The sequence below is a fragment of the Macaca thibetana genome, chromosome 7 (assembly GCF_024542745.1).
Source record: "Macaca thibetana thibetana isolate TM-01 chromosome 7, ASM2454274v1, whole genome shotgun sequence".
Taxonomy (NCBI): Eukaryota; Metazoa; Chordata; class Mammalia; order Primates; family Cercopithecidae; genus Macaca; species Macaca thibetana.
The window spans coordinates 127,404,810-127,429,472 of NC_065584.1; the positions used below are offsets into that span (position 1 = coordinate 127,404,810).

General features: G+C 42.1%; 2 protein-coding genes and 1 pseudogene across 4 annotated transcripts in view; 1 reads left to right on the plus strand and 2 right to left on the minus strand.

Moving 5' to 3' along the window:
* The window catches only part of CCNDBP1 (cyclin D1 binding protein 1), a 507,674-nt gene that overhangs the window by 248,730 nt on the left and 234,281 nt on the right, over window positions 1–24,663 (plus strand). The gene's annotated exons all lie outside the window — the stretch shown is intronic.
* LOC126959851 (farnesyl pyrophosphate synthase-like) lies at window positions 14,434–16,197 on the minus strand (annotated as a pseudogene).
* The window catches only part of UBR1 (ubiquitin protein ligase E3 component n-recognin 1), a 153,650-nt gene continuing 149,420 nt past the window's right edge, over window positions 20,434–24,663 (minus strand). For all 3 annotated transcript variants that reach the window (XM_050799353.1, XM_050799352.1, XM_050799357.1), the window contains 2 exons: window positions 23,414–23,515; window positions 20,434–20,728 (listed from right to left, as the gene is read on the minus strand). In XM_050799353.1, coding sequence (XP_050655310.1) covers window positions 20,587–20,728; window positions 23,414–23,515 — 244 coding nt within the window. In that variant the 3' untranslated portion in view covers window positions 20,434–20,586. The remainder of the gene's footprint in view (window positions 20,729–23,413; window positions 23,516–24,663) is intronic.

The following is a 24,663-nucleotide window of genomic DNA, read 5'->3' on the forward strand; positions in this document are numbered from 1 at the left end:
CTTACTATAATACATTGTAATAACTGCTGTAAGAGAGGTATACAGCATATAAAGATACTCAAAAGCCAAATCCTTGGGGTTCTCTGAGAGCTTTATTTCTTAAAGCCAGTGTCAGCTGCATTCATATTTTGACAGAAAGGCATTCACATCACATATATTCACTAACTCAAGTGTTTGTGTGTTTTTGAAAAGCTTATTTTTAAGTAAAAGGATTGATTTTTTTTTTTTTTTTTTTTGAGATGGAGTCTCACCTTGTCACTCAGGCTGGAGGGCAGTGAGACAATCTTGGCTCACTGCAACCTCCACCTTCCAGGATCAAGTAGTTCTCTTGCCTCAGCCTCCCAAGTAGCTGGGATTACAGTCGCCTGCCAGCATGCCAGAATAATTTATGTATTTTTAGTAGAGACAGGGTTTCACTATGTTGGCCAGGCTGGTCTCGAACTCCTGACCTCGTGATCCGCCCGCCTCAGCCTCCCAAGGTGCTGGGATTACAGGTGTGAGCCATTGCTCCCAGTCTTGATTTCTTTCCTTTTTTAAAAAAAAAATAGAGTCTTGCTCTGTCACCCAGGCTGGAGCGCAATGGCACCATCTTGGCTCACTGCAACCTCCACCTCCTGGTTCAAGAGATTCTCCTGCCTCAGCCTCCCGAGTAGCTGGGACCATAGGTGTGTGCCACCACCTTGGTGGCCTTGATTTCTAATTTTTGTATTTGCAGTAGAGACAAGGTTTCACTATGTTGGCGAGGCTGGTCTCGAACTCATGACCTCGTGATCCACCCACCTCAGCCTCCCAAGGTGCTGTGATTACAGGCATGAGCCACCGCACCCGGTCTTGATTTCTAATTAAAGAAATTTCAAGCAAAAAGAATTAGGTAAGAGAAAACGGTGTTGAGGGGGCAAGGCAAAAAAACTCTCAATTTGGGAGATATGAGTTTATTCTCTTTTAACCTATTGATTATCAATTGTGTTTAATGATGATTAAAATAGACCATAATATCAGAGAAGATTGACATTGATTAGACCTAGTAAAGTGAGAAAAGAAACTAAGAGAGTTTACATTCACAAAGTAATTCTAATTGTAGTTATTTCTTGATCTGCTTCCCATTTAGGCCTTTTATGAAACAGAATAATTATATCATTAACCGTTAACTTTTTGAAAGTCTTATTAGAAGAGTCAATTATAGCTATATATATTTGCCGTAGTTTTGTTGCAAAGATTTTTTTTTTTTTTTCGGAGACAGAGTTTTGCTCTCGTTAGCCAAGCTGGAGTGCAATGGTGTGATCTCAGCTCACTGCAACCTCTGCCTCGCGGATTCAAGTGATTCTCCAGCCTCAGCCTCCCTAGTAGCTGGGATTACAGGCTCCCGCCACCACGCCCAGCTAATTTTTTTGTATTTTTAGTAGAAATGGGGTTTCACCATGTTAACCAGGCTGGTCTCGAACTGTAGACCTCAGGTGATCCGCTGCCCTCGGCCTCCCAAAGTGCTGGGATTACAGGCGTGAGCTACCGTTCCCGGCCCCATTAATATATTATTGTTGTATACTCATAGTTTTAAAATGAGAAAGTAGTGGGGTGATGTTATGATTGTGCCTGTTACAGTCTGGAAAAAGTTCAGTGACGAATTTTCGTCTAGTTCAGGAACCAGCCACTCCACTCCTAACGCTGGACAGCTTTCCGTGATTTTCAGGCTCTTCTGGCAGGATCATTAACTGACTAGCAATGCTAATAGCGCACCCTAGTGATAATAGTGTTCCATTGCAAGGTGTATTGAAGCAAAACTGGTTTTGTATTTTTGACATTAATCAAAGCCGACTAGCCAGTGGCTAAGGATTTTAATCATTTTTAAAGACCTGATTATGCTCATGATAAAAATAATCTTTTTTTTTTTTTTTTGAGACGGAATGTCACTCTGTCGCCCAGGCTGGAGTGCAGTGGCACGATCTTGGCTCACTGCAACCTCTGCTTCCTATGTTCAAGTGATTCTCCTGACTCAGCCTCCTGAGTAGCTGGGATTACAGGCGAGCACCACCACGCCAGGCTAATTTTTGTATTTTTAGTAGAGACGGGTTTCCGCCACGTTGGCCAGGCTGGTCTCGAACTCCTGACCTCAGGTGATTCACCCGCCTCGGCCTCCCAAAGTGCTAGGATTACAGGCATGAGCCACTGCGCCGGGCCAAAGATGATCTTGAAATATTTTTCTGGTGGTGTCATTTTGGGAATTGTATGTTCTACAAAATAAAATATATTTGTAGATGGCGGATAAAAATTTCCAGAAATGTATTGAGTACCTACATCAAGGTTACCATAGGATATCCTATGGAGGAGTAAAAACATATAAGGGGGCCGGGTGCGGTGGCTCAAGCCTGTAATCCCAGCACTTTGGGAGGCCGAGACGGGCGGATCACGAGGTCAGGAGATCAAGACCATCCTGGCTAACATGGTGAAACCCCGTCTCTACTAAAAAAAAAGATACAAAAAAACTAGCCAGGCGAGGTGGCGGGTGCCTGTAGTCCCAGCTACTCGGGAGGCTGAGGCAGGAGAATGGCATGAACCCGGGAGGCGGAGCTTGCAGTGAGCTGAGATCCGGCCACTGCACTCCAGCCTGGGCGACAGAGCAAGACTCCGTCTCAAAAAACAAAACAAAACAAAACATAAAACAACATATAAGATATGGTTCCTATATATGCTATTTTGAATTATAGTTTTTGTACATCTTATTTTTATAGAATGTAGAGGGATAATTTCTTATACTATGTATTCCCCATACCTTATTCACTTTGTAAATATTAAGTACACTTAGTAGGTATTTTAAAATAATTAATGCAAAAAGTTAAATACTAACAAGTACAAAAATACAAGTGATGTCACACATTGTTTTAACTTTCAAACAAGTGCTATCAACACCTCCGGGTTTGCCTTTTTCTGCATTTTTCTGTATTAAGATGCTTTCAAAGAAAATAAATAGTATCACTCTGTTGCCCAGGCTGGAGTGCAAGGGTGCCAGTATAGCTCTCTGTAACCTCGAACACCTGAGCTCAAGCAATTCTCCTACCTCAGCCTCCTCAGTAGCTAGAACTACAGCAGCGTACCACTTTGTCTTTTTATTATTATTATTTTGTAGGGCTAGCACTCTGTTGCCCAGTCTGGTCTTGAACTGCTAACTTCATGGTATCTTCTCACCTTAGCCTCCCAAAGCACTAGGATTTCAGGTTTGAACCACTGCGACCAGCAAGTTGCTTTTTTATTTTCCTTGACTCTTACCCAGAAACACAACAAGGGTGATTGTTAAAATAACAAAGAAAATCCTTCAGTGTGGAGACCTCAGAAGAGAGAGAAGAGAGAACAGTCCCAGGAAATTTACCTTAGGAGTAGTAACAGCAGTGTAGAAACTAGAACTAGAAACCTGGCTTTCTGCGTTCCTGGGTCAGTCTGTCTGATACACAGCCTTCAAATAGAGTCCCTGATTATTCTTAGCACAGCATCTCACTGTGCTCGCATGTAAAGCTTGCTCTAAACAAGTTAGGGTTGCAAGTCTGTGGGGGAATAAATATCCAGATCCAGCTGGAGATGAGTTCTAGCCTTGTAGAAGGACAGTATCCGTATTCCTTTTTTCTTTTTTCTTTCTTTTTTTTTTTTTAGACGGAGTTTCTCTCTTATCGCACAGGCTGGAGTGCAACCTCCTCGGCTCACTGCAACCTCTACCTCCTGGGTTCAAGCAATTCTCCTGCCTCAGTAGAAGGCAGTAGCTGGGATTACAGGTGCCCACCACCATGCCCAGCTAATTTTTTAGTATTTTTAGTAGACACGGGGTTTCACCATGTTGGCCAGGCTGGTCTCAAACTCCTGACCTCAGGTGATCCACCCGCCTTGGCCTCCCAAAGTGCTGGGATTACAGGTGTGAGCCACCTCGCCTCGCCTCCTCTTTTCTTAGTAAACTGAAACTTCATTTTTTTGCTCACACAGATTTTCAAAAAATGTGTTGCTGGGAAAATAAAAACAACTGGAAAAAATAAAAATTTTAAACTTTGAATTCTAGTTGAATGTAATAGGAAGTTGAGAATAAACTCAAGTACATTTTACATACGATAAAGGTGACATCTCAGATAGTTGGGACAAAGATGGACCCTCTTAGAAACAGTGTCCAGAGAACCAGATTAGATGGTTAAAAACAATAATAAAACTGAACCACAAACAGGAATAAACTCCAAATGGATCAGAGATCTAAATGTAAAAAATGAAATCATACAGTACTAGAAGAAAACATGGATGAATTCCTTTAAACCTGGGTATGAGAAGAGGCTTCCTAATTATAATTCAACATCCAGATGTAATTTTTGAAAAGATTGAAGAATTTAACCACAAAACATTAAAAGAACTTTTTATGGAATTGAAACTATAAAGTCAAAATTGGTGAGATAAAATATTTAAAATATATTTCACAGATAAAGAGCTAATATCTTGGATATATTTTAAAAAGCTTAAAAATCCAGGGAAAAAAGAATTTAAAACAATGGAAAAATGGGCAAAAAATATGACATACCTACTATACGGCTAAAATTAGAAAGACTAACAGCATCCAATGTTTGTGAGGATGTGGAGCAACCAGAGCTCTCAAACATTGTTGGTAGGAATGTAAATGGTACATCCACGTTGAAAAAAAGATCTGGAAATTTCTTTCAGACTAAACATATATCTATCCTATGAATCAGCAGTTTGACTTCAAGATATGTACCCAAAAGAAATGAAAACATATTTTCACAAAAAGACTAACTCAAGAATGTTCAAAGTAGTTTTATTTATAATATCCCAAAATAGGAAACAGCTCAGGTCCGAAGGAGAATAGACTACAAACTGTACTATGTTCATAAGTGGAATATCACTCAACACTAAAAATAACCTAATACACAAAACAACACGGATGAATCTCAAAAACAATATGCTGAATGAAATAAACCTTGCCAAAGCACCATATTATATGATTCTATTTATATGAAGAAGTCTTATGGAAAAGAGAACATACTGGATTATTCTAGTTATATAAAAGTCTAGCACAAAACACACTGATCTATGGTAGAAAAAAATTAGAACAATGGTTGCCTCTGAGGAGACAAGGGCTGGGATTAGCTGGTAAGGTATAGAAAGTAATGATAATGTTCTATATCTAGCCGGGCGCGGTGGCTCACGCCTGTAATCCCAGCACTTTGGGAGGCCGAGGCGGGCGGATCACAAGGTCAGGAGATCGAGACCACGGTGAAACCCCGTCTCTACTAAAAATACAAAAAATTAGCCGAGCGCGGTTGTGGGTGCCTGTAGTCCCAGCTACTCGGGAGGCTGAGGCAGGAGAATGGCGTGAACCCGGGAGGCGGAGCTTGCAGTGAGCTGAGATCGTGCCACTGCACTCCAGCCTGGGCGACAGAGCGAGACTCCATCTCAAAAAAAAAAAAAAAAAAAAAAAAAAAAAAAAAAAGAAAGTAATGATAATGTTCTATATCTTAATAGGGTTTTGGGTTACATAAGTGCATGCATTTGTCAAAACTCTGTGAATGTACACTTAAGATTTGTGCATTTCATTGAATGTAAATTTTATATCAAAAGAAAAAACTGCCCAGGCACGGTGGCTTGCATGCCTTTCCCAGCACTTTAGGAGGTCAAGGCAGGAGCATTGCTTGGGCCCAAGAGTTCAAGACCAGTCTTGGCAATATAGTGAGATCCCTTCTCTACAAAAATAAAAATAAATGAGCTGGGTATAGTGACATGCGCCTGTAGTCCCAGTCACTTGGGAGGCTGAGGTGAGAGGACTGTTTGTGCCCAGATGGTTGGGGCTGCAGTGAGGTGAGATTGCACCACTGCACTCCAGCCTGTGTGACAGAGTGAGACCCTGTCTCGAAGAAAAAAAAAGAAAGAAAAAGAGAAGAAAATCCTGCAAAAAATATTTAGCTCTAGTTAATTATATGCATGTAAAATACATTAGGGGGGATATGTATTAATTACTACAATTGACTTTGAATTTTCTCCAAAAAATAAGAGGGATTGATGAATGAATAGAGGGATGGATAGGTGGATAGATACACGATAAAGCAAGTATAGCAAATTACTACTGGTAGAATCTTGGTGGTGGTATATGCATGGTCGCTATAAAGTTCTTTCAACTTTGCTGTATGTTTAAAAATATTCATAATAGACCAGTTTTGGTGGCTTATGCCTGTAATCTCAGCACTTTGGGAGGCTATAATGGGAAGATTACTTGAGGCCAGGAGTTCAAGACCAGCCCGGGCAACACAGTAAGACCCCATGTCTACCAAAAATTTAAAAATAATAAAAAATTAGCCCTTCATATTGTTGCATGCCTGTGGTCCTAGCTACCTGGGAGGCTGTGGGAGGATCACTTGAGCCCAGGAGTTCAAGGTTACAATGAGCTGTGACTGCACCACTGCACTTGAGCCTAGGCAACAGAGTAAGACCTTGTCTATAAAAAAAGAAAAGAAAATATTCATAATAAAATATTGGAAAAAAATATTTCACACCCATGTTAGGGAGCCATCTTGGAAACAGGTCCTCTGATCAACATCTACTTAGGATCCAGCAGGGCTGCAAATGCACAGTGTTCAGTTCTACCCAGGGCTGGGGGCAGTGCACACCAGCTTTCTGTGCTGATGTAACAAATGAACACGGACCTAGTGGCTTAAACAACACGACATTTTTATCTTACAGCCTTGTCGCTCAGAAGTCCAACATGGGTCTCACTGGGCTTAAATGAAGGAGTTGGTAGGGCTGCCTTCCTTTTTAGAGGCGCAAGGAGAGAATTTGATCCCTTGCCTTTTCCAGCTTCTAGAGGCTGCCCGTATTCCCTGGCTTATGGCCCACTTCCTCCATCTTCAAAGTCAGCAGCAACAGTGGGCCAAGTCCTCATGGTATGTCTCTGTGACCCAGGCTTCTGCAAGCCTCTTCTCCTTTTAAGAATCCATGAGATTAGCCGGGCGCGGTGGCTCACGCCTGTAATCCCAGCACTTTGGGAGGCCGAGGCAGGCAGATCACGAGGTCAGGAGTTTGAGACCAGCCTGACCAACATGGTGAAACCCCGTCTCTACTAAAAATACAAAAATAAGCCGGGACTGATGGTGTGCGCCTGTAGTCCCAGCTACTCAGGAGGCTGAGGCAGGAGAATCGCTTGAACCTGGAATGCGGAGCTTGCGGTGAGCAGAGATCGTGCCACTGCCCTCCAGCCTGGGCGACAGGGCAAGACTCCTTCTCAGGGGAAAAAAAAAAAAAAAAAAATCCATGTGATTAATTTGGGCTCACCTGGATAATCCAGGAAACTCTCCATGTCAAGGTTTGTACACATAATCACACCTATAAAGTCCCTTTTGCCACGTAAGGTAAACATGTTGACAGGTTTCAGGCTAGAACATGGACATCCTGTGGAGGCAAGTGGACATTGCTGTGTGCCTGCCACAGGGAGCATTAAAAACAACACTTCCTACAAGAAGTAAAGCTCGAGTTCAACTCTTAAATTTTCTTGCATCTTTTAATTTGCATTCATAATATTATTCATTTATATATCCTTGCTTTTGTTGTTTCTGCATTAATTATTTATTTCTATGTTAGAACTCGGGGATTTCTTCAATAAATGGCTGTAAAACTCCTATGGTTTGTGTTATCTTTGCTAAGAATTATAACAAAACATTTGAAAACTTCAAATCAGGCTTTGATATGGTTTGGCTCTGTGTCCCCACCCAAATCTCACCTCAAACTGTAATCCCTATAATCCCCACGTGTCAAGGGCAGGACCAGGTGGAGGCAACTGGATCATGAGGGTGGTCCCCCCTCCAATGCTGCTCTCGTGATAGTGAGTTCTCATGGGATCCGGTGGTTTTATAAGTGTCTGGCATTTCCCCTGCTTACACTCACTCTGTCCTCCTGTCTTGTGAAGAAGGTGCCTCCTGCTTCTCCTTCGCCTTCTGCCATGATTGTAAGTTTCCTGAGGCTTCCCCAGCAATGTGGAACTGTGAGTCACTTAAACCTCTTTCCTTTGTAAATTACCCAGTCTCGGATATTTCTTCAGAGCAGTGTGAGAAGGGACTAATACAGGCTTATTTTGATGCTCCTTTAATTGTTGGTTTGACCTTGTGCCATTTCATACATTGGACACTAATTGTGTTGGTCTTTTGCAAATTATAAATCCCACTCTGCAGGAGCAAATTTATTAACTTTTACATGCCACCTAGCCTAGAGTCATGCACAGATAATAATCAGGGGAAAATAAAAATAAAAAACTAGGCTGGGGGCGGTGACTCATGCCTGCAATCCCAGAACTTTGGGAGGCTGAGACAGATTGATCAATTGAGCTTAGGAGTTTGAGACCAGCTTGGGCAATATGGCAAAACCCCAGGTCTACAAAAAAATACAAAAATTAACTAGGTATGGTGGCGCACACCTGTAGTCCCAGCTAGTTGGGAGGCTGAGGTGGGAGGATCGCTTGAGCCTGGGAAGCGGAGGCTGCAGTGAGTTGAGATTGCATCACTGCACTTCAGTCTGGAAGTTTATTTCAGACTTGTCTCAAATAAACAAAGAGTAAACATAGGGATTTCCCTATTTTTAAACCATATTAACTCACCTAAGCGTTAATCCCTCATAGACCATAAAACTGACTTTCAAAACAATAGTAGCTGCTGTTCAAAACAGCTTCAGTATTTCTCTCTCATTTGATTCCAGCCCTAATTAGAATCAATGACTTTGATGGATGAAATCCACAAGGAAGTACATAGGAAGCAAGAAGGCAAGAGGGCAAGACTGGAACCTGGAGAAAAGTCAACATTTAAAAGGAAGATGGAAGGACAGGACTGAGGAGAGGCCATTGGATAGGACAATCTGACCTGTGTGAAAAGTATTCCTGCTGAGCTCCCAGATTCTCTTTCCTTGCCTCTTGCTTCACTGTGTTTACTTTTACCCAGAGGCTCCTCCTGGAAGGATCTCAGAACAGTTTGGGTTATTCTCAGCTACTCCCTTGCCTATTCTTTCCTGACAGGAAAAATTCTAGTCCACTCCAGCTGCAAATGTCAGGAGGAGGATTTGGTAGACCATCTTCTTTTTTATCTGATTTTATTTATTTGTTTGTTTAATAGAAAATATATTCATATAGTGCAACATTCAAAAGGTCAAAAGGTATTAAAAAGAGTATATTGTGAGGCAGGAGGACTGCTTGTGCTCAGGAGTTTGAGACGAGCCTGGGCAACTTAGTGAGGCCCTGTCTCTACAAAAATTAAAAATAAAATTAAATTAACTGGACATGGTCCTAGATACTCTGGAGGCTGAGGTGGGAGGATTGCTTGAGCCTAGGAGGTCGAGGCTGCAGTGAGATGTGATCATGTCACTGCTCTCCAGCCTGGGCAACAGAATGAGACCCTGTCTCGAAAAAAAAATATATATATATATAGAGAGAGAGTTATATTTATATTTATATATACAGTGAAGAGTAAGTCTCCTTTCCATCCATGTCTCCCATGGATGTTCCCTGACTTTTACTACTGGTTTCTTACATATTGTAGGGAGCCAGAGATAACCTCCAACCTCTCTTTTAGCTCTTAGTGTGCTCTTCAGCTGGATGTAAAAACTACATTGACATCATACAGATTAACCAGAGAAAAGTATACAAATTGTATTGGTTTTCCATGGTTATTGCCTCCAGTTCCGTCTCTGGTGATAAGGACTGTTTTCTCACCCTGGTATAGAGAGGGTCCCCTTCTCAGAAGAATCTTTCTTTCTTGCTGTATGCAAAATTCAAACAGTATTAAAACATTCAAACAAAAGGCATTAAAACATTCAAAAAGTATAAAAAGAGTATATTGTGAGGCAGGAGGGTTGCTTGAGCCCAGGAGTTTAAGACCAGCCTGGGAAAAATAGTGAGACGCCGTTGCTACAAAAAATTTTAAAACTAGTCAGGCATGATGGTGTATACCTGTATTCCCAACCACTCAGGAGGCTGAGGGGGGAGGATCTCTTGAGCCCAGAGTTCAGCGTTACAGGGAGCTATGATCTCACCACTGTACTCCAGCCTGGGTGACCTAGCAAAACCCTGTCTCTAAAAAAATAATAATAATAAGGCCGGGAGCAGTGGCTCACGCCTGCAATCCCAGCACTTTGGGAGGCCGATGCGGGCAGATCACTTGAGGTCAGGAGTTCGAGACTAGCCTGGGCAACATAGTGAAACCCCATCTCTACTAAAAAATACAAAAATTAGCCAGGCATGATGGTGAGCGCCTGTAGTCCCAGCCGCTTAAGAGACTGAGGCAGGAGAATCACTGGAACCCAGGAGGTGGAGGTTGCAGTGGGCTAAGATTGTGCCACTGCACTCCAGTCTGGGTGACAGAGTGAGATCCTGCCTCAAAAAATAAATAAATCAATAAAAATAATAAAATGGATAATTATTATTAACTAAAGTCCATAGTTTGTCCAAATATCCTTAGTTTTTACCTAGTGTCCTTTTTCTGTTCTAGGAACTCATCCAGGGTACCACCTCACGTCTATGACTTGGCTATGACTTGGACAGCTTTGAGGAATACTGTTAAGTATGTTGTAGCTTGTCTCTCTATTGGAATGTGATGTTTTTCTTATTATTAGACTGGAGTTAAGGGTTTTAGGGAGGAAAACCACATAAAGTACCATTTCATCATATCAAGGTTACATACCATCAACATGATTCTATCACTACTGATATTTACCTTGCTCACCTGGTTGAGGTAATGTTTATCAGGTTTCTTCACTGTAAAGTTACCCTTTTTTCTCCATTTCATATTGTATTCTTTGGAAGGAAGTCACCGTAGTCCATACTTTGGCCAGGCGTGGTGGCTCATGCCTGTAATCCTAGTACTTTGGGAGGCCGAGGCGGGTGAATTGCTTGAACTCAGGAGTTCGAGACCAGCCTGGGCAACATGGTGAAACCTTGATCTACAAAAAATACAAAAAAAGTAGCTGGGCATGGTGGCACACGCCTGTAGTTCCAGTTAATTGGGGGACTGAGGTGGGAGGATCTCTTGAGCCCAGGAGGTTGAAGCTGCAGGTCATTGAGATCACGTCACTGCACTTCAGCCTGGGCAACAAAGTGAGACCCTGTCTCAAAAAAAAAAAAAAAAAAAAAAAAAAAAAAAAAAAAAAAAAAAAAAAGCTCATAACAGCTTTATTCCAAATAGCAACTTCAGAAACAACCCAGATGTCTATTAATAGGAGAGTGGGTAAATTACGTACTCACACAACTAGATACTAACTAGCAATGAGAAGAAAGACCTACTGGAACATACAACATGGATGAATCTCAAAGATGAAAAACCTGAACACAAAGAGTAGATCCTGTATGTTACTGTAGATGGGCTAAGTGAGTGCACATAGTGCTCACTGAAGATTTCTGCATTACATGTTCACAGCCACCAGAAAGCATCCATTACAGAAGAGGGACCAAAACAATCAAGTGTCAAAATACTGCTCACACTAATGTTTTAGCACCCTTTGGAAACTGGTACAATGGGTACACAACTGGACAGACGGGGGTTAAGCACAGGCCCAGTGGCATGGGCCTCCACGCATCAAGATGGCCACCTTTCAATGTCCACCCTGTCAGCAACAGAGACCAATGCTCTATGGATGTGGCATTATTTTTGTTTTTCTTTTTTTTTTTGAGATGGAGTCTCAGTCTTTTGCCCAGGCTGGAGTGCAGTGGCTTGATCTTGGCTCACTGCAACCTCTGCTTCCTGGGTTCAAGTGATTTTCCTGTCTCAGCCTCCCGAGTAGCTGGGATTACAGGCACATGCCACCATGCCTGGCTAATTTTTGTATTTTTAGCAGAGACGGGGTTTCGCCACATTGGTCGGGTTGGTCTCAAACTCCTGACCTCAGGTGATCTGGCCACCTCGGCCTCCCACAGGGCTGGGATTACAGGTGTGAGCCACCTCACCCAGCCTGTGCACTGTTTTTCAAGATCAACCAGCTACTTTGCAGCAACTTGACTACTTTTTTTTTTGAGACAGTCTCCTTCTGCCACCCAGGCTGGAGTACAGAGGCACAGTCACAGCTCATTGCAGCCTCAATCTCCCAGGCTCAAGCAATCCTCCTGCCTCAGCCTCCTGAATAGCTAGGACTACAGGTGTGTACTACCATACTTGGCTACTTTTTTTTTTTTTTTTTTTTTTTTTTTAGTAGAGACAAGGTCTCACTATGTTGCCCAGGGTGGTCTCAAACTCCTGAGCTCAAGCAATCCTCCTGCCTTGGCCTCCCAAAGTGCTTGGATTACAGACATGAGCCACTGTGCCTGGCCGGGATGTTTCTATCCTAGAAGAGTCACTCGTTCATTCTCATATGAACAGATACCTATTTAGCGTATGGGTTTGCCTTTCCTGCCCACAGAGCTTCAGACAGCACCAGTATCTGGGGGTTTGACGAGTACCTGTTCTACAACATGGAATTCCACTCAGCATAGCATGTAACCAGGGAACCCACTTCACAGTAAGAAAGTGCTGCAGTGGGCCCAGTGACTATGGGTTACCCTGGTTGTACTGCATATTGCACCACTCAGGAGCAGCTGAGCTAATACAATGTTGGAATGGCCTGCTGAAGGGACAGTTCAAGTGTCAGCTTTGAAGGCGGGTGCCATGCTCCAGGACACATTGAATCAGAAACAGTGTAATCCAGAATATTTTCATCAACCCAGTAAGAAACCCCATACCCATTAGCAGTCATCCCTTACTCCCCTGTCTTCCCAACCCCTGACAACCACTAATCTACTGTTTGTCTCTATGGATTTGTCTAATTCTGGACATTGGATATAAAGGGAATCATACAATATATGGTCTTTTGTGACTGGCTTCTTTCACTGAGCATAATGTTTACAAGATTTACCCATGCTATGGCATGCATCAGAATGTCATTCCTCTTTGTGGGTGCATAATATTCCATTGTATGGATAGATACTTTATTTATCCATTCATTGGTTGATGGACAATTGGGTAGTTTCCTGTTTGGGCTATTATTAATAATGCTGCTATGCACATTTGTACAAGTTGTTTTGTGTGTGTGTGAAGATGTTTCAAATTCTCTTGTGTATACACCGGGGAGGAGAATTGCTAAGGCATCTGGTAATGGATATTATCAGGAACTGCCCATCTGTTTTTTAAAGCAGCTGTACCATTGTATATCCTCACTAGTGATGTATGAGGGTTTCACTTTCTCCACATTCTTGCCAACACGTTATTCCCCATCTTTTTGATTATAGCCTTTCTGGTAGGTGTGAAGCAGTACAGTAAGTCTTCATTTAACATCATTAACCCTTGGGAACTATGACTTTAAGCAAAATGATGTATAACGAAGCCAGTTTTACCATAGGCGAATTATTATAAACAAGAGTTAAGTTCGTATGGCATACTTCGCATCACAAAAACATCACCAAACTTCTTCTTCTTCCTTTTTTTTTTTTGAGACAGAGTTTCGCTCTTATTGCCCAGGCTGGAGTGCAATGGCGTGATCTCGGCTCACTGCAACCTCCGCCTCCCGGGTTCAAGCGATTCTTCTGCCCCAGCCACTTGAGTAGGTGGGATTAAGGCATGCGCCACCACACCCAGCCAATCTGTATTTTTAGAGACGGGGTTTCTCCATGTTGGTCAGGCTGGTCTCAAACTCCTGACCTCAGGTCATCTGCCCACCTCGGCCTCCCAAAGTGCTGGGATTACAGTTGTGAGCCACCACGCCTGGCACAAACTTCTAAATAAAGATGAAAACACTTCTAATAATAAACACTGAAATAAATGTGAACTATACATACATTTAAGAAAGATTGATTAAAAACAAGTAAAATAATTATTTATCTGCCTATCCTGGCTGCAGCTCAGGGCACAGGGTGGGACTCACACTGTTTCACTGTGTAGCCTATTTGCCTTTTTCCTCCTCTTTGGTGGTGTACTTCTAGCAGTAAATTTTACACTAACATCTTTATGTAATATTCTCTTTCCTTAAATACTGTTGGTTTCTTAATACAGGGCCAATTTTGAAATTGCTTCTTACCCTGCTCCTTCTCTCTCACCATGTAGCCACTAGCTTTATCCTAGTGTCAATGTGTGTACTTGTTTGTATTTTGTTTTTTTTTTTTTTGAGACGGAGTCTCGCTCTGTCGCCCAGGCTGGAGTGCAGTGGCCGGATCTCAGCTCACTGCAAGCTCCGCCTCCTGGGTTCACACCATTCTCCTGCCTCAGCCTCCCAAGCAGCTGGGACTACAGGTGCCCGCCACCACGCCCAGCTAATTTTTTGTATTTTTTAGTAGAGACAGGGTTTCACCGTGTTAGCCAGGATGGTCTCGATCTCCTGACCCACCTTGGCCTCCCAAAGTGCTGGGATTACAGGCGTGAGCCACCGTGCCAGGCCACTTGTTTTTATTTCTTGATTTGTCACCTTCAAGTGATACCTTATTTATTTTTAATTTTTATTTTTTTAAGGTTACACAATAATTTATTTATTGAGGGCCTCCTCTCCCTGCCCTTGCAGTCTCTAGGTCACTTTTCCGCTTGTAGATGTTGCACGTCAGCCCTAGAAAGATGACTGGGGGCAGGGGCACTGCGTCTTGTTCAGTGAGACCCATAATGTGGCTGTAACTGTCTTCCTAGTATTGCAAGAACACGGCCGGCAGGTCCGGCTCCTCATACAGTCTTCACCGGGGCCACCTTCTTGGCCTCCTTCTGCCCGTAATTCTCCTTCAGGATCTGCTACTGTTCCGGAGTGGCCCGTTGCAGACACTGAACCACCAGCCAGCTGCATTTGTTGTCCTGTTTGTCAGTGCCAACTTTGCCGGTCACACTGGGGTCCCCAAAAGAGGTCAAGGTAATCATCCTGAATCTGAAAGAACTCTCCCTCTCCCATCTCCAGCAGGATCTTCTTGGCATTGGTGTGCTCCTTCTCACCATCAATGCCTGCCATGTACATGGCTGCAGCTACAGGAAGGCAGAAGGAGTAGAAAGCTGCCTTGTACTTGACACTAGATTTGTACCTCTTTTCAGTGAATCTGCCAAGATCTGCATTGCCCTGGGGGGCTGTGATGAGGTCCAGGGTCTGTCCAATCTCAGTCTGATAGAAACTCTGCAAGAAGAGCTGGATCAGGTTCAGGTAATAGGGCTGCCCCCGGCAACAGAGCTTCAGCAGGCAGTAGATACATGCTTCCCTTCCAGAAGCATAGCATCATTGATGGAGCATCACTGATGGCATCCAAACCCACGCCCGGCTTCTGTAACCAGCAGATCTGTCCCCAGCGGTGAGGGATGAATCCGTGATGTCATCTACCACCAGGAAGAAAGCTTGCAGCAGTTCCACACACCAGCCCACAGTCAGGGCCCGCTGGAGACTCTCAGCATCCTGTTTCCTCAGCTCCACCAGCTCCCGGAATGCTACTAGCACTGTCAAAGCCCAGTGATACTTGCCTCCAATGGCATTGTACTACAGGACCTCCTTGAGCTGGGTGATCCCATCTCCTGTCTCTGGGTGCCCCATCTCATCCTCAGTCAGCACCCTAACAATCTGGGAGAACCACTGAACGAAATCCTGCTTTTCTTGGACATAAACATCTGATCTCTGGTCTCCGTTCATTCTGAGGGAGGTGCAAAGGGCTTTGTTCCTGGATGCGGGTTTCTGCTTGATACCTTTTTAATTCTGGCTACAACCACTGATGTAATCAGTGAGCTTATTTAACTTTCTAACCACTTGCCCTTTTTCTCCTATTTTTTGTTAGTTGTAATAATTCTACATCATTAGAGCATCCAATTTTGTCTCTCATCCTCCCATCTGTACAATTAGACATACGCAACACTCACCCCCAGACCTTATGCCAAGGCTTCTATAATCATTTACGATTGTCTGAAGCTGGCTCACTGGTAAATTTCTCAGGAAAGGCTCATGGGAAAAAATATTCCCTGAGTGTTAGCATGCTCTGAACTGTCTGGGTGGATTTTATACTCAGACAGTTTGTCTGGATGTGAAGATCCTTTGGTGTTGACTCTTCTGGGTTTTTACAATGTTCTCTTTCAACATGTATTCAAGTTTTTCTTTTTTCCCCCAAGAAATTTTTACCTAATTATAGTTTCCATTTGTGTTCTGTTCCATTGCTTTTTCTTTCTTCAGGGACTTCAATTAATATATATCAAATCTTCTTTATCCTAAATCTTTTTTTTCTCCTCCCCTGCCCCCTGCATTTTTTTTTTTTTTTTTAAGTCAGGGTGTCACTCTGTCACACAGGCTGGAGGGCAGTGGCATGATGTCAGCTCACTGCAACCTTGACCTTCTTCTCAAGGGATCTTCCCACCTCTGCTTCCCAAGTAGCTGGGACTACAGGTGTGCCACAATGCCCAGGTCTTTCCGGCTTTTCCTTACTGTGCATTCCATTGGTAACTTTTCATTTTTGTATTCCTTCTTAGTCTTCATTTCTACTTTTTCCCCAAATTTCACTTGACTCATCTGGGTGACAGAGCGAGACTCCCACTCAAAACAAAAAACAAATAAAAACCCTTCTTTGCCTTCAGTGTTGCCCCTCATATAATTTTTTTTTTTTTTTTTTGAGATGGAGTCTCACTCTCGCCAGGCTGGAGTGCAGGGGCGCGATCTCGGCTCACCGCAACCTCCACCTCCCAGGTTCAAGTGACTCTCCCACCTCAGCCTCCTGAGTAGCTGGGATTACAGGTGCACGCCACCATGCCCAGCTAATTTTTGTATTTTTGGTAGAGACGGGGTTTCACTGTGTTAGCCAGGACCGTCTCAATCTCTTGACTTTGTGATCCACCCGCCTCGGCCTCCCAAAGTGCTGGGATTACAGGCGTGAGTCACCGCGCCCGGCCCCCTCATAGAATATTTTAAAGCTTAAAACTAAAGCAACTGCTTCTAATTTTAAAAAAATTCCAGGTACCCTTTTCTCAAATGAAAGCTTATACAGAGACTCAAATGAAAAATCACAACTATCCAGCTTTGGCATTCTTTCCCCTCTCGGGCCTACGTTTCTCCCAGAATCTTTGGCACTTAGTCTGAAAATCACCAAGCTAAAAAGAAAGCAACCTCTTCATTTTAGTGAAGAGTCATGGCTCAGAAATGGAAGAAAACCACCCTGCTTATTTTAAGGCTCAATCCCAGAAGACTGATTCCAGATCGAGGGTGAGAACCAGGCATTTGGATTTTGTTAACTCTCTCTAGGTGACTTTAATGCACAGTTAAGTCTGAGGACCATCACACTAGATACATGCTGCCCAATATGGTAGGCACCAGCCACACATGACTACATTTAAATTAACTAAAAATTAAAAATTCAGGCCCTCAGTTGCACTAGCCACATCTCAAGTGTTCAATAGCCACATGAGAATAGTGACTGCCATTCCGTATGGTAAATACACACAGAACATTTCTTTTTTTTTTTTTTGAGACGGAGTCTCGTTCTGTCACCCAGGCTGCAGTGCAATGGCATGATCTTGGGTCACTGCAAGTTCTGCCTCCTGGGTTCACACCATTCTCCTGCCTCAGCCTCCCGAGTAGCCGGGACTACCAGACGCCCACCACCACACCTGGCTAATTTTTTGTACTTTTAGTAGAGATGGGGTTCCACCATGTTAGCCAGGATGGTCTCGATCTCCTGACCTCGTGATCTGCCTGCCCTGGCCTCCCAAAGTGCTGCGATTACAGGCGTGAGCCACCGCGCCCGGCCAGAACATTTCTATTACTGCAAAACTCTTCTGGATACCGCTGCTCTAGACAGCTGTCTTCGTATTAGAGTGTGCACACCCAAAAGGACGCAGACTGGATTGGAAGATATTGAAATATCTATTTCTATTTTTAACTGATTTTTAAATCTCCTTTTTAAAGCTATGTTTTATAATTTGCATGTATTAGTAAAGCACTGCATATAGAATATAAAATATGTGTATGTGTTTATATTCTATTTGGTATGCAAGCTTAAAAACTATTTATTGATGGAGTATATGGCTAAAAAAGTTTGGAGACCCATATATACTAAACACCTATGTCTTTTAAGACATTTGCCTGGGCTGACAAAGGTTTCAACTGGAGAGTCTTCCTAGGCACAGATTTTTATACTTCAAACCCAAATCCCCAAACATGAGAAGTCCCTTTTTTTTTTCTTTTTAAATATACACATATATTTTATTTTAAAAAGCACAAGAACATTATACAAGTTTTAAATTTACATTTTTGCAATAAAAGTTATCAATATATGCATTATTTGTATAACTTCATCATGGATGGAATTTGAATCAGTGGTATAAACATGTTGCAGTCACTAAATATAGATCATCATCACAGTGAACCAAAATGCATAGTTGTTATGAAATGACAAATGACCACTAAAAGGTGAACTCACAGCCCATACACCAATATAATAAATTAATTATACAGATATATTTTTCTTCACCATATCATTAAAACTCTCACTAGCCCCTCACCAAACATTAGAAAAACACAGTTCTGGAGCCATCCTGTTGAACCAGTGTCTTCACATACTACACTAAAGAAAATAAAGTGACTCAGTTGCTTGTTTGTAAGTAAACTTCATAACCATAATTGTTTGCAATGATTAAGGTAAATCACTAGGACATTTGAACATAATGAGAAATCCCTGGGGCTTGGGGCAGCACTGAGACATATGCTCACCTACAGTGCAAAAATCTGAATCAATCGCAATCAGTGGAACGTAGTATGAAATGGGTTCTTTGGCAGTAAAGGTCTGGCTGGCCATTGCCAGATAGTCCCTCTGTCCTCTTGAGAGCCTAACTCCAGAATTGATTAAGTTAATATAAAAAGGACTAAAAGAAAGTCCATTTATCTTTGCTGAATTGGGGCCCATCTATTAGGGTAGAAGTCAGCATCTTCTGTTTCCTATTCTAGCCAAGATTTCCCAAACAATCCACTCAATACAATTACATAACAAACACAAATGTTCCAATACTTTAATCATTCTGGCAAATCTGACAAACTGAATAGTGAATTTCCTGATCCTTACCTGTTACTTTTACAAATTGTTCACTACAGATGTATCTATTTATCCAGATACCTTCTGAATTGTCATTATTCAAGTAGAAAATCATGATTGTGATTCTGATGCCTGCTCAGGCCAATCCCTTACTGCAAAATCCACTTTTCTTTACATAAAAGGAACAGAAAAATCTAGCCCCAAATGTGCATCACGAATCACTTAGCAAATATATTTTTACTTGCCTGCCTTTGCTGAGCAAACAGAAGGTAAGAAAACATTTACACACGTGTGTGAGACACTAGTAGCCAAGGGCAAAATAAGATACAGTCTTTGAATGCATCTTTCAAGGTTCTAACATTACCCCAGAAACAACATAAGTTAAAATGGAAGGTTTCCATTTATCTTTTGTCTGCTGCTTTATATCACAATTTCTTGATACAAAAAATAAAAGCCAGGAATCAAGAAGTCTATGCACAAATTCAGGAGAGCTCTACTATTTATAAACAAGATGGCTCAACCACAGCATGTTGTAACAGGACACAGACTATTGATCACATGGCTTTTTGGTGGTTTGTACTAGTCATAAAACCAGAGTTTATGAAAAGGTTGCACACAGACAACATCAAGGATTTGTCTTTTACAAAGATATAGAAGATTGTGGAATTGGCTTAAATCCGATTGTTCTAATTTACAGTTGTCATGATCCACTCATGTCATGATCCACTCATTGGGAGAATTTTCTTATCCTCATTCTACAAATAGTTTACATCAGAATAACAAGAGGTTTCTGAGAGTCAAATAGGATGGTACCACAATCTCCTTGCAGAACGAGATCTGCCTTTGGAAAATGTTAAGTATTATTTCAAAACTCAACAAAGCTACTGGTAGTCAGAGATGCAGAACTGCAAGCTCTTTGTACCATCAGGAATGAATAATAAATACATTACCCTAACTTTTCTTGAGGTCTACAGTGAGAAAAAATCTTTTCCACATTGGCAGAAATCATCCTGTCCACATCGAGACTGAGTTTAATTTGTGGTGATAGCAGCAGGTGGCACATTAGGGGTATTTCCTTAAAAGAGAAATAATAAAAAATTTATATTTGGAATCTTTCTCAATTCAAGTATATTGCATGGTTTCTGCAATTCTTCTTTAGCTGCAAGGAAGACTATCACAGATTATTAGAATCTTGTCAGTGATCCAATGTCAGCTGAACTAAACTTGCGGGGAAAACACCAAATACAAAATTGCAGAAGAGTTAACCAACATATAAAAATGTCCACACCTGTTTGACGTGACTTCATCTACCAAGTGGATGAAATAAAATGAAATGAGACAAATTATGAAGGGGAATAAATTATCTGGAAATACCAGCACATAAAACAGACTCATCTACGTCCTTTTTTCCTGTGAAGCATATGTTTGCTAACTGAAAGCAATACTCCATTAAGAAATACTTTATTGATGTAAGTGAATCTGGACATGGAGCAAAAGACCCTCCAATACTTCCCCAGCCCTCAGAAAGTTTTCCATAATTCTGAATCAGCCTTTATTACTGGTCGTCATTTGTGATTGTCTTGAGGCAGAGTTGGAGCTCACAGTAACTGCCAGTTGAATCCAAATAGCATCTGATTAGTCTCTTGGCTCCTAGCAATCTCTTCTATAATGCAGTGTTGTTGCCAGACCAAATGGAGCTTCCGATACCGCTCATGAGATAAATGAAGGGGGTTGCCCCTCCTTTAGGGAAAAAAGAAAAAACATGTAAGTTTGAATCTAGTAACTGCCACATCTTTATTGTCTAAATTAGTATGTACTCTTGAGATGTTCCTGGAGCTGGGAGGACTCACCAGCACAGGGCTTAAAAAGGGATATTTTCCCTTTACCATTGATCACTAAGAACTTGACAGGCTACTTAGCTAATAAAGCAGAAATATACTCCTTGACTATTCATAAAATAGGTCAGGTATACTATGGCATTATGGGACCTCACTTAAATGGTCAGTGAGGTTTATAACTTGAAGCAGCACTATTCTTTTTTGGTGGTTAGCTTGAATAGCTTTTTGGCTTCATATTGTTATCTAGCTTCAATTTATGATCTTTGTACAGTAGAGGTCTGACATATAACACTAGGCCCTAAAATTATATTTTGCTACTCAGAGATGTTTGGTTGTAACTGTCCTTATGATATGACAAACTGGCTGGCTATTAGCAAATAACTAGCAAATAATTTAATAAAATAATTATACTTCAATTCTAGAGTTGCATAGTTTTTAACACTGTATAACAGTTAATCCAAAATGATTTAAGTCTGGCTGTTGCCAGTAATGGAGAACTGTGAGATCCTAATTCCTTTAAACATTCAAGTGTCTCAGCTGGTTGGGATTTTTTTTTTTTTTTTTTTGAGACGGAGTTTCGCTCTTTTTGCCCAGGCTGGAGTGCCGCGGTATGATCACGGCTCACTGCAACCTCTGCCTTCCGGTTTCAAGCAATTCTCCTGCCTCAGCCTCCAGAGTAGCTGGGATTACAGGTGCCCGCCACAGCGCCTGGCTAATTTTTTTTGTATTTTTAGTAGAGACGGGGTTTCACCATGTTGGCCAAACTAGTCTCGAACTCCTGACCTCGTGATCCGCCCGCCTCGGCCTCCCAAAGTGCTGGGATTACAGGTGTGAGTCACTGCAGCCGCCTGGTTGGGGATTTTTAAACTGCCAAATTAATTTTAAAACTCTGCTTTGTACCCTTGTGGAACAACTAAGACTATCCTCAGTCATTAACTACTTTCACCACTCTGCTTTTCTCCCTAAACCAAAGACAGGTCAAATGTCATCCCAATAGAAACAAAGCTCTGTATGATCCAAGGTCCCAAGCCCCATCTATTAAGCCTATTCTTTCTGAGCAATATTTCAAAGGAACAAAATTTCAGTGAACCAAAAAGAGTTTATTGTAAGGAGGTCTAATCTTTATCTATATGTACTTTTGAGATCACTGTTAGTCACCTCATTTTCATAAGCCATCAGTAGGACCCCAGTTCCTACTACCAGGGAAGGATACAGAAAAGTTCAGGATTATAAATCTTTTGCTAATGCTCAGAAGGAAAGAAGGCCGATATAGCTGGCTAATAAAAAGTCTCAGTTGGGTAGGGTGGCTCATGCCTGTAATCCCAGCACTTTGGGAGGCCAAGGTGGGCATCTGGATCACCTGAGGTCAGGAGTTTGAGACCAGTCTGGCCAACATAGTGAAACCCCATCTCTACTGAAAATACAAAAAAAATTTAGCCAGGTATGGTGGTGCATGCCTGTAGTACCAGCTACTTGGGAGGCTGAGGCAGGAGAATCACTTGAACCCTGGAGGTAAAGGTTGCAGTGAGCCGAGATCCAGCCTGAGTGACAGAGTGAGAGACTGTCTCAAAAAAAAAAAAAAGTTTCAAGTATTGCAATGGAAACAATATCTCTAAACCAAACTTCATCACTGGACACTACAAATATATACTATCAGTGTCAATCCTTTTAAGCAATTCTGAAGAAAGGTTGATTACAAATAATAGAACACTGAAACATTAGGACGGCTGGGGCCTTTAAAAATTTTGGAGAAATACTACCTTCAAATTTTGGAGAAGCACACAGTTGTTGAAAATTATGTGCTAAAGATTGGCATCATATTTAATATTTAAAATTTGAAGCCATTTAAAAAATAGCTCTTGGCTGGGTGCAGTGGCTCATGCACTTTGGGAGGCTGTGGTGGGTGGATCACTCGAGGTCAGAATTCCAGACCAGCCTGGCCAAGATGGTGAAACCCCGTCTCAACTAAAAATACAAAAATTAGCCAGGCATGGTGGCATGTGCCTTGTAGTCCCAGCTACTCAGAAGGCTGAGGCAGGAGATTCACTTGAACCTGGGAGGCAGAGGTTGCAGTGAGCCGAGATAGTGCCATTGCACTCCAGCCTGGGTGACAGAGGGAGACTCTGCCTCCCAAAATAAACATATAAATAAAAAATAAAAGTAAAAGGTAGCTCTCAATTACTTTTTTTTTTGAGACAGAATCTCCCTCTGTCGCCCAGGCTGGAGTGCAGTGGGCGATCTTGGCTCACTGCAACCTCCTGGGTTCAAGTGATTCTCCTACCTCAGCCTACCGAGTAGCTGGGATTACAGGCGCGCACCACCATGCCTGGCTAATTTTTGTATTTTTAGTAGCAACGAGTTTTCACCATGTTGGCCAGGCTGGTCTCAAACTCCTGGCCGCAAATGATCTGCCTGCTTCAGCCTCCCAAAGTGCTGGGAATACAGGTATAAGCCGAGTGTCCGGCCTCAATTACCTTTTGTGATTAAAGAACTATCACCGTTTACATACAATAATGTGACTGAAATAGAAAACAAACAATATAAAAGAGAACTTACTGAAACCTTCCTATTACAAAAAAAATCTTACTTCAGGCCAGGGTCTGTTTCTCCATATTCATCCAAGTAAGGAGCTGGATAGGCACAGCCTCTGGCTTTACCTTCAACCAGGACCACTCGGCACTCTCTGATTCTGAAAGAGAAAACCAACAGGAATGTGGTTAAGTGTATGTGTGCAAATGATAGGCACTGCATCAATGCTAATCTAGAGAAAAGATATGGCCAATATCTGTTAGAAATTCAGTATACAGACAATATAAACAGACAAATAGACTAAATTATGTTTTGTCTAAATAAACGAGAACACATATTGGTATTTCTGTTGAAGCTATAGAAAAGGAGCAGTGGATTTGGTGAAATGAGATCAGTGACACTGACGGAATCTGTTGAAGGGAGGAAGCTGTCCTACTTCAGCCACAGACACCTTGGAAAATGGTGGCTGGGGTTGTTTCTATTCTGATTTCTGACACAACCTGGACAGGCGAGGGAACCTCACGGAAGAACAGAATCACATCTCCTAGTCTGATAACCTCAAGTCAGACAGAATATCAACTAGGGAAGTATACCAGCTTTTCTGGCTAGAGCTCGCCTGAAACACTGCAGGTACAAAGAGCCACTGCCACCCTGAAGGCACCTGGGACTTTTATGTCTCTTGGGAAACAGACATAAAAAACGCTTGCGTACACATGTACAGGGGCAAGTACTTTACAGAGAAATTATAAAATAAACAGCTGGGCTAAGGTAGTGGGTTTACTTGCTGTGGGTTCCCTAAAAATAGGTGTTTAGGTTTGGCTTCCATACATTCTTTCCCCTTGGTTCAAAAGATGCCTATGAGTAATGATTACATATTTCACAGTTAGAAAGACATTTGGGTTTATGTAACAGAAACTGTGTTACATGAGGAGAGTGGAAAGAAAAAGGATATATATCCACTTTGAATTTTATTTCTCTGCAGGCAACTTAAACTCTTCTTTCATAAATATAAGTGACTATTTTTCTTTTTTCTCTATTTTTTTTTTTTCCAGACGGAGTCTCGCTCTATCGCCCAGGCTGGAGTGCAGTGGCGTGATCTCTGTTCACTGCAACCTCCGCCTCCCAGGTTCAAGTGATTCTCCTGCCTCAGCCTTCTGAGTAGCTGGGACTACAGGAGCCCGCCACCATGCCCAGCTAATGTTTGTATTCTTAGTAGACACGGAGTTTCACCATGTTGGCCAGGCTGGTCCTGAACTCTTGACCTTGTGATCTGCCCACCTCGGGCCTCCCAAAGTGTTGGGATTACAG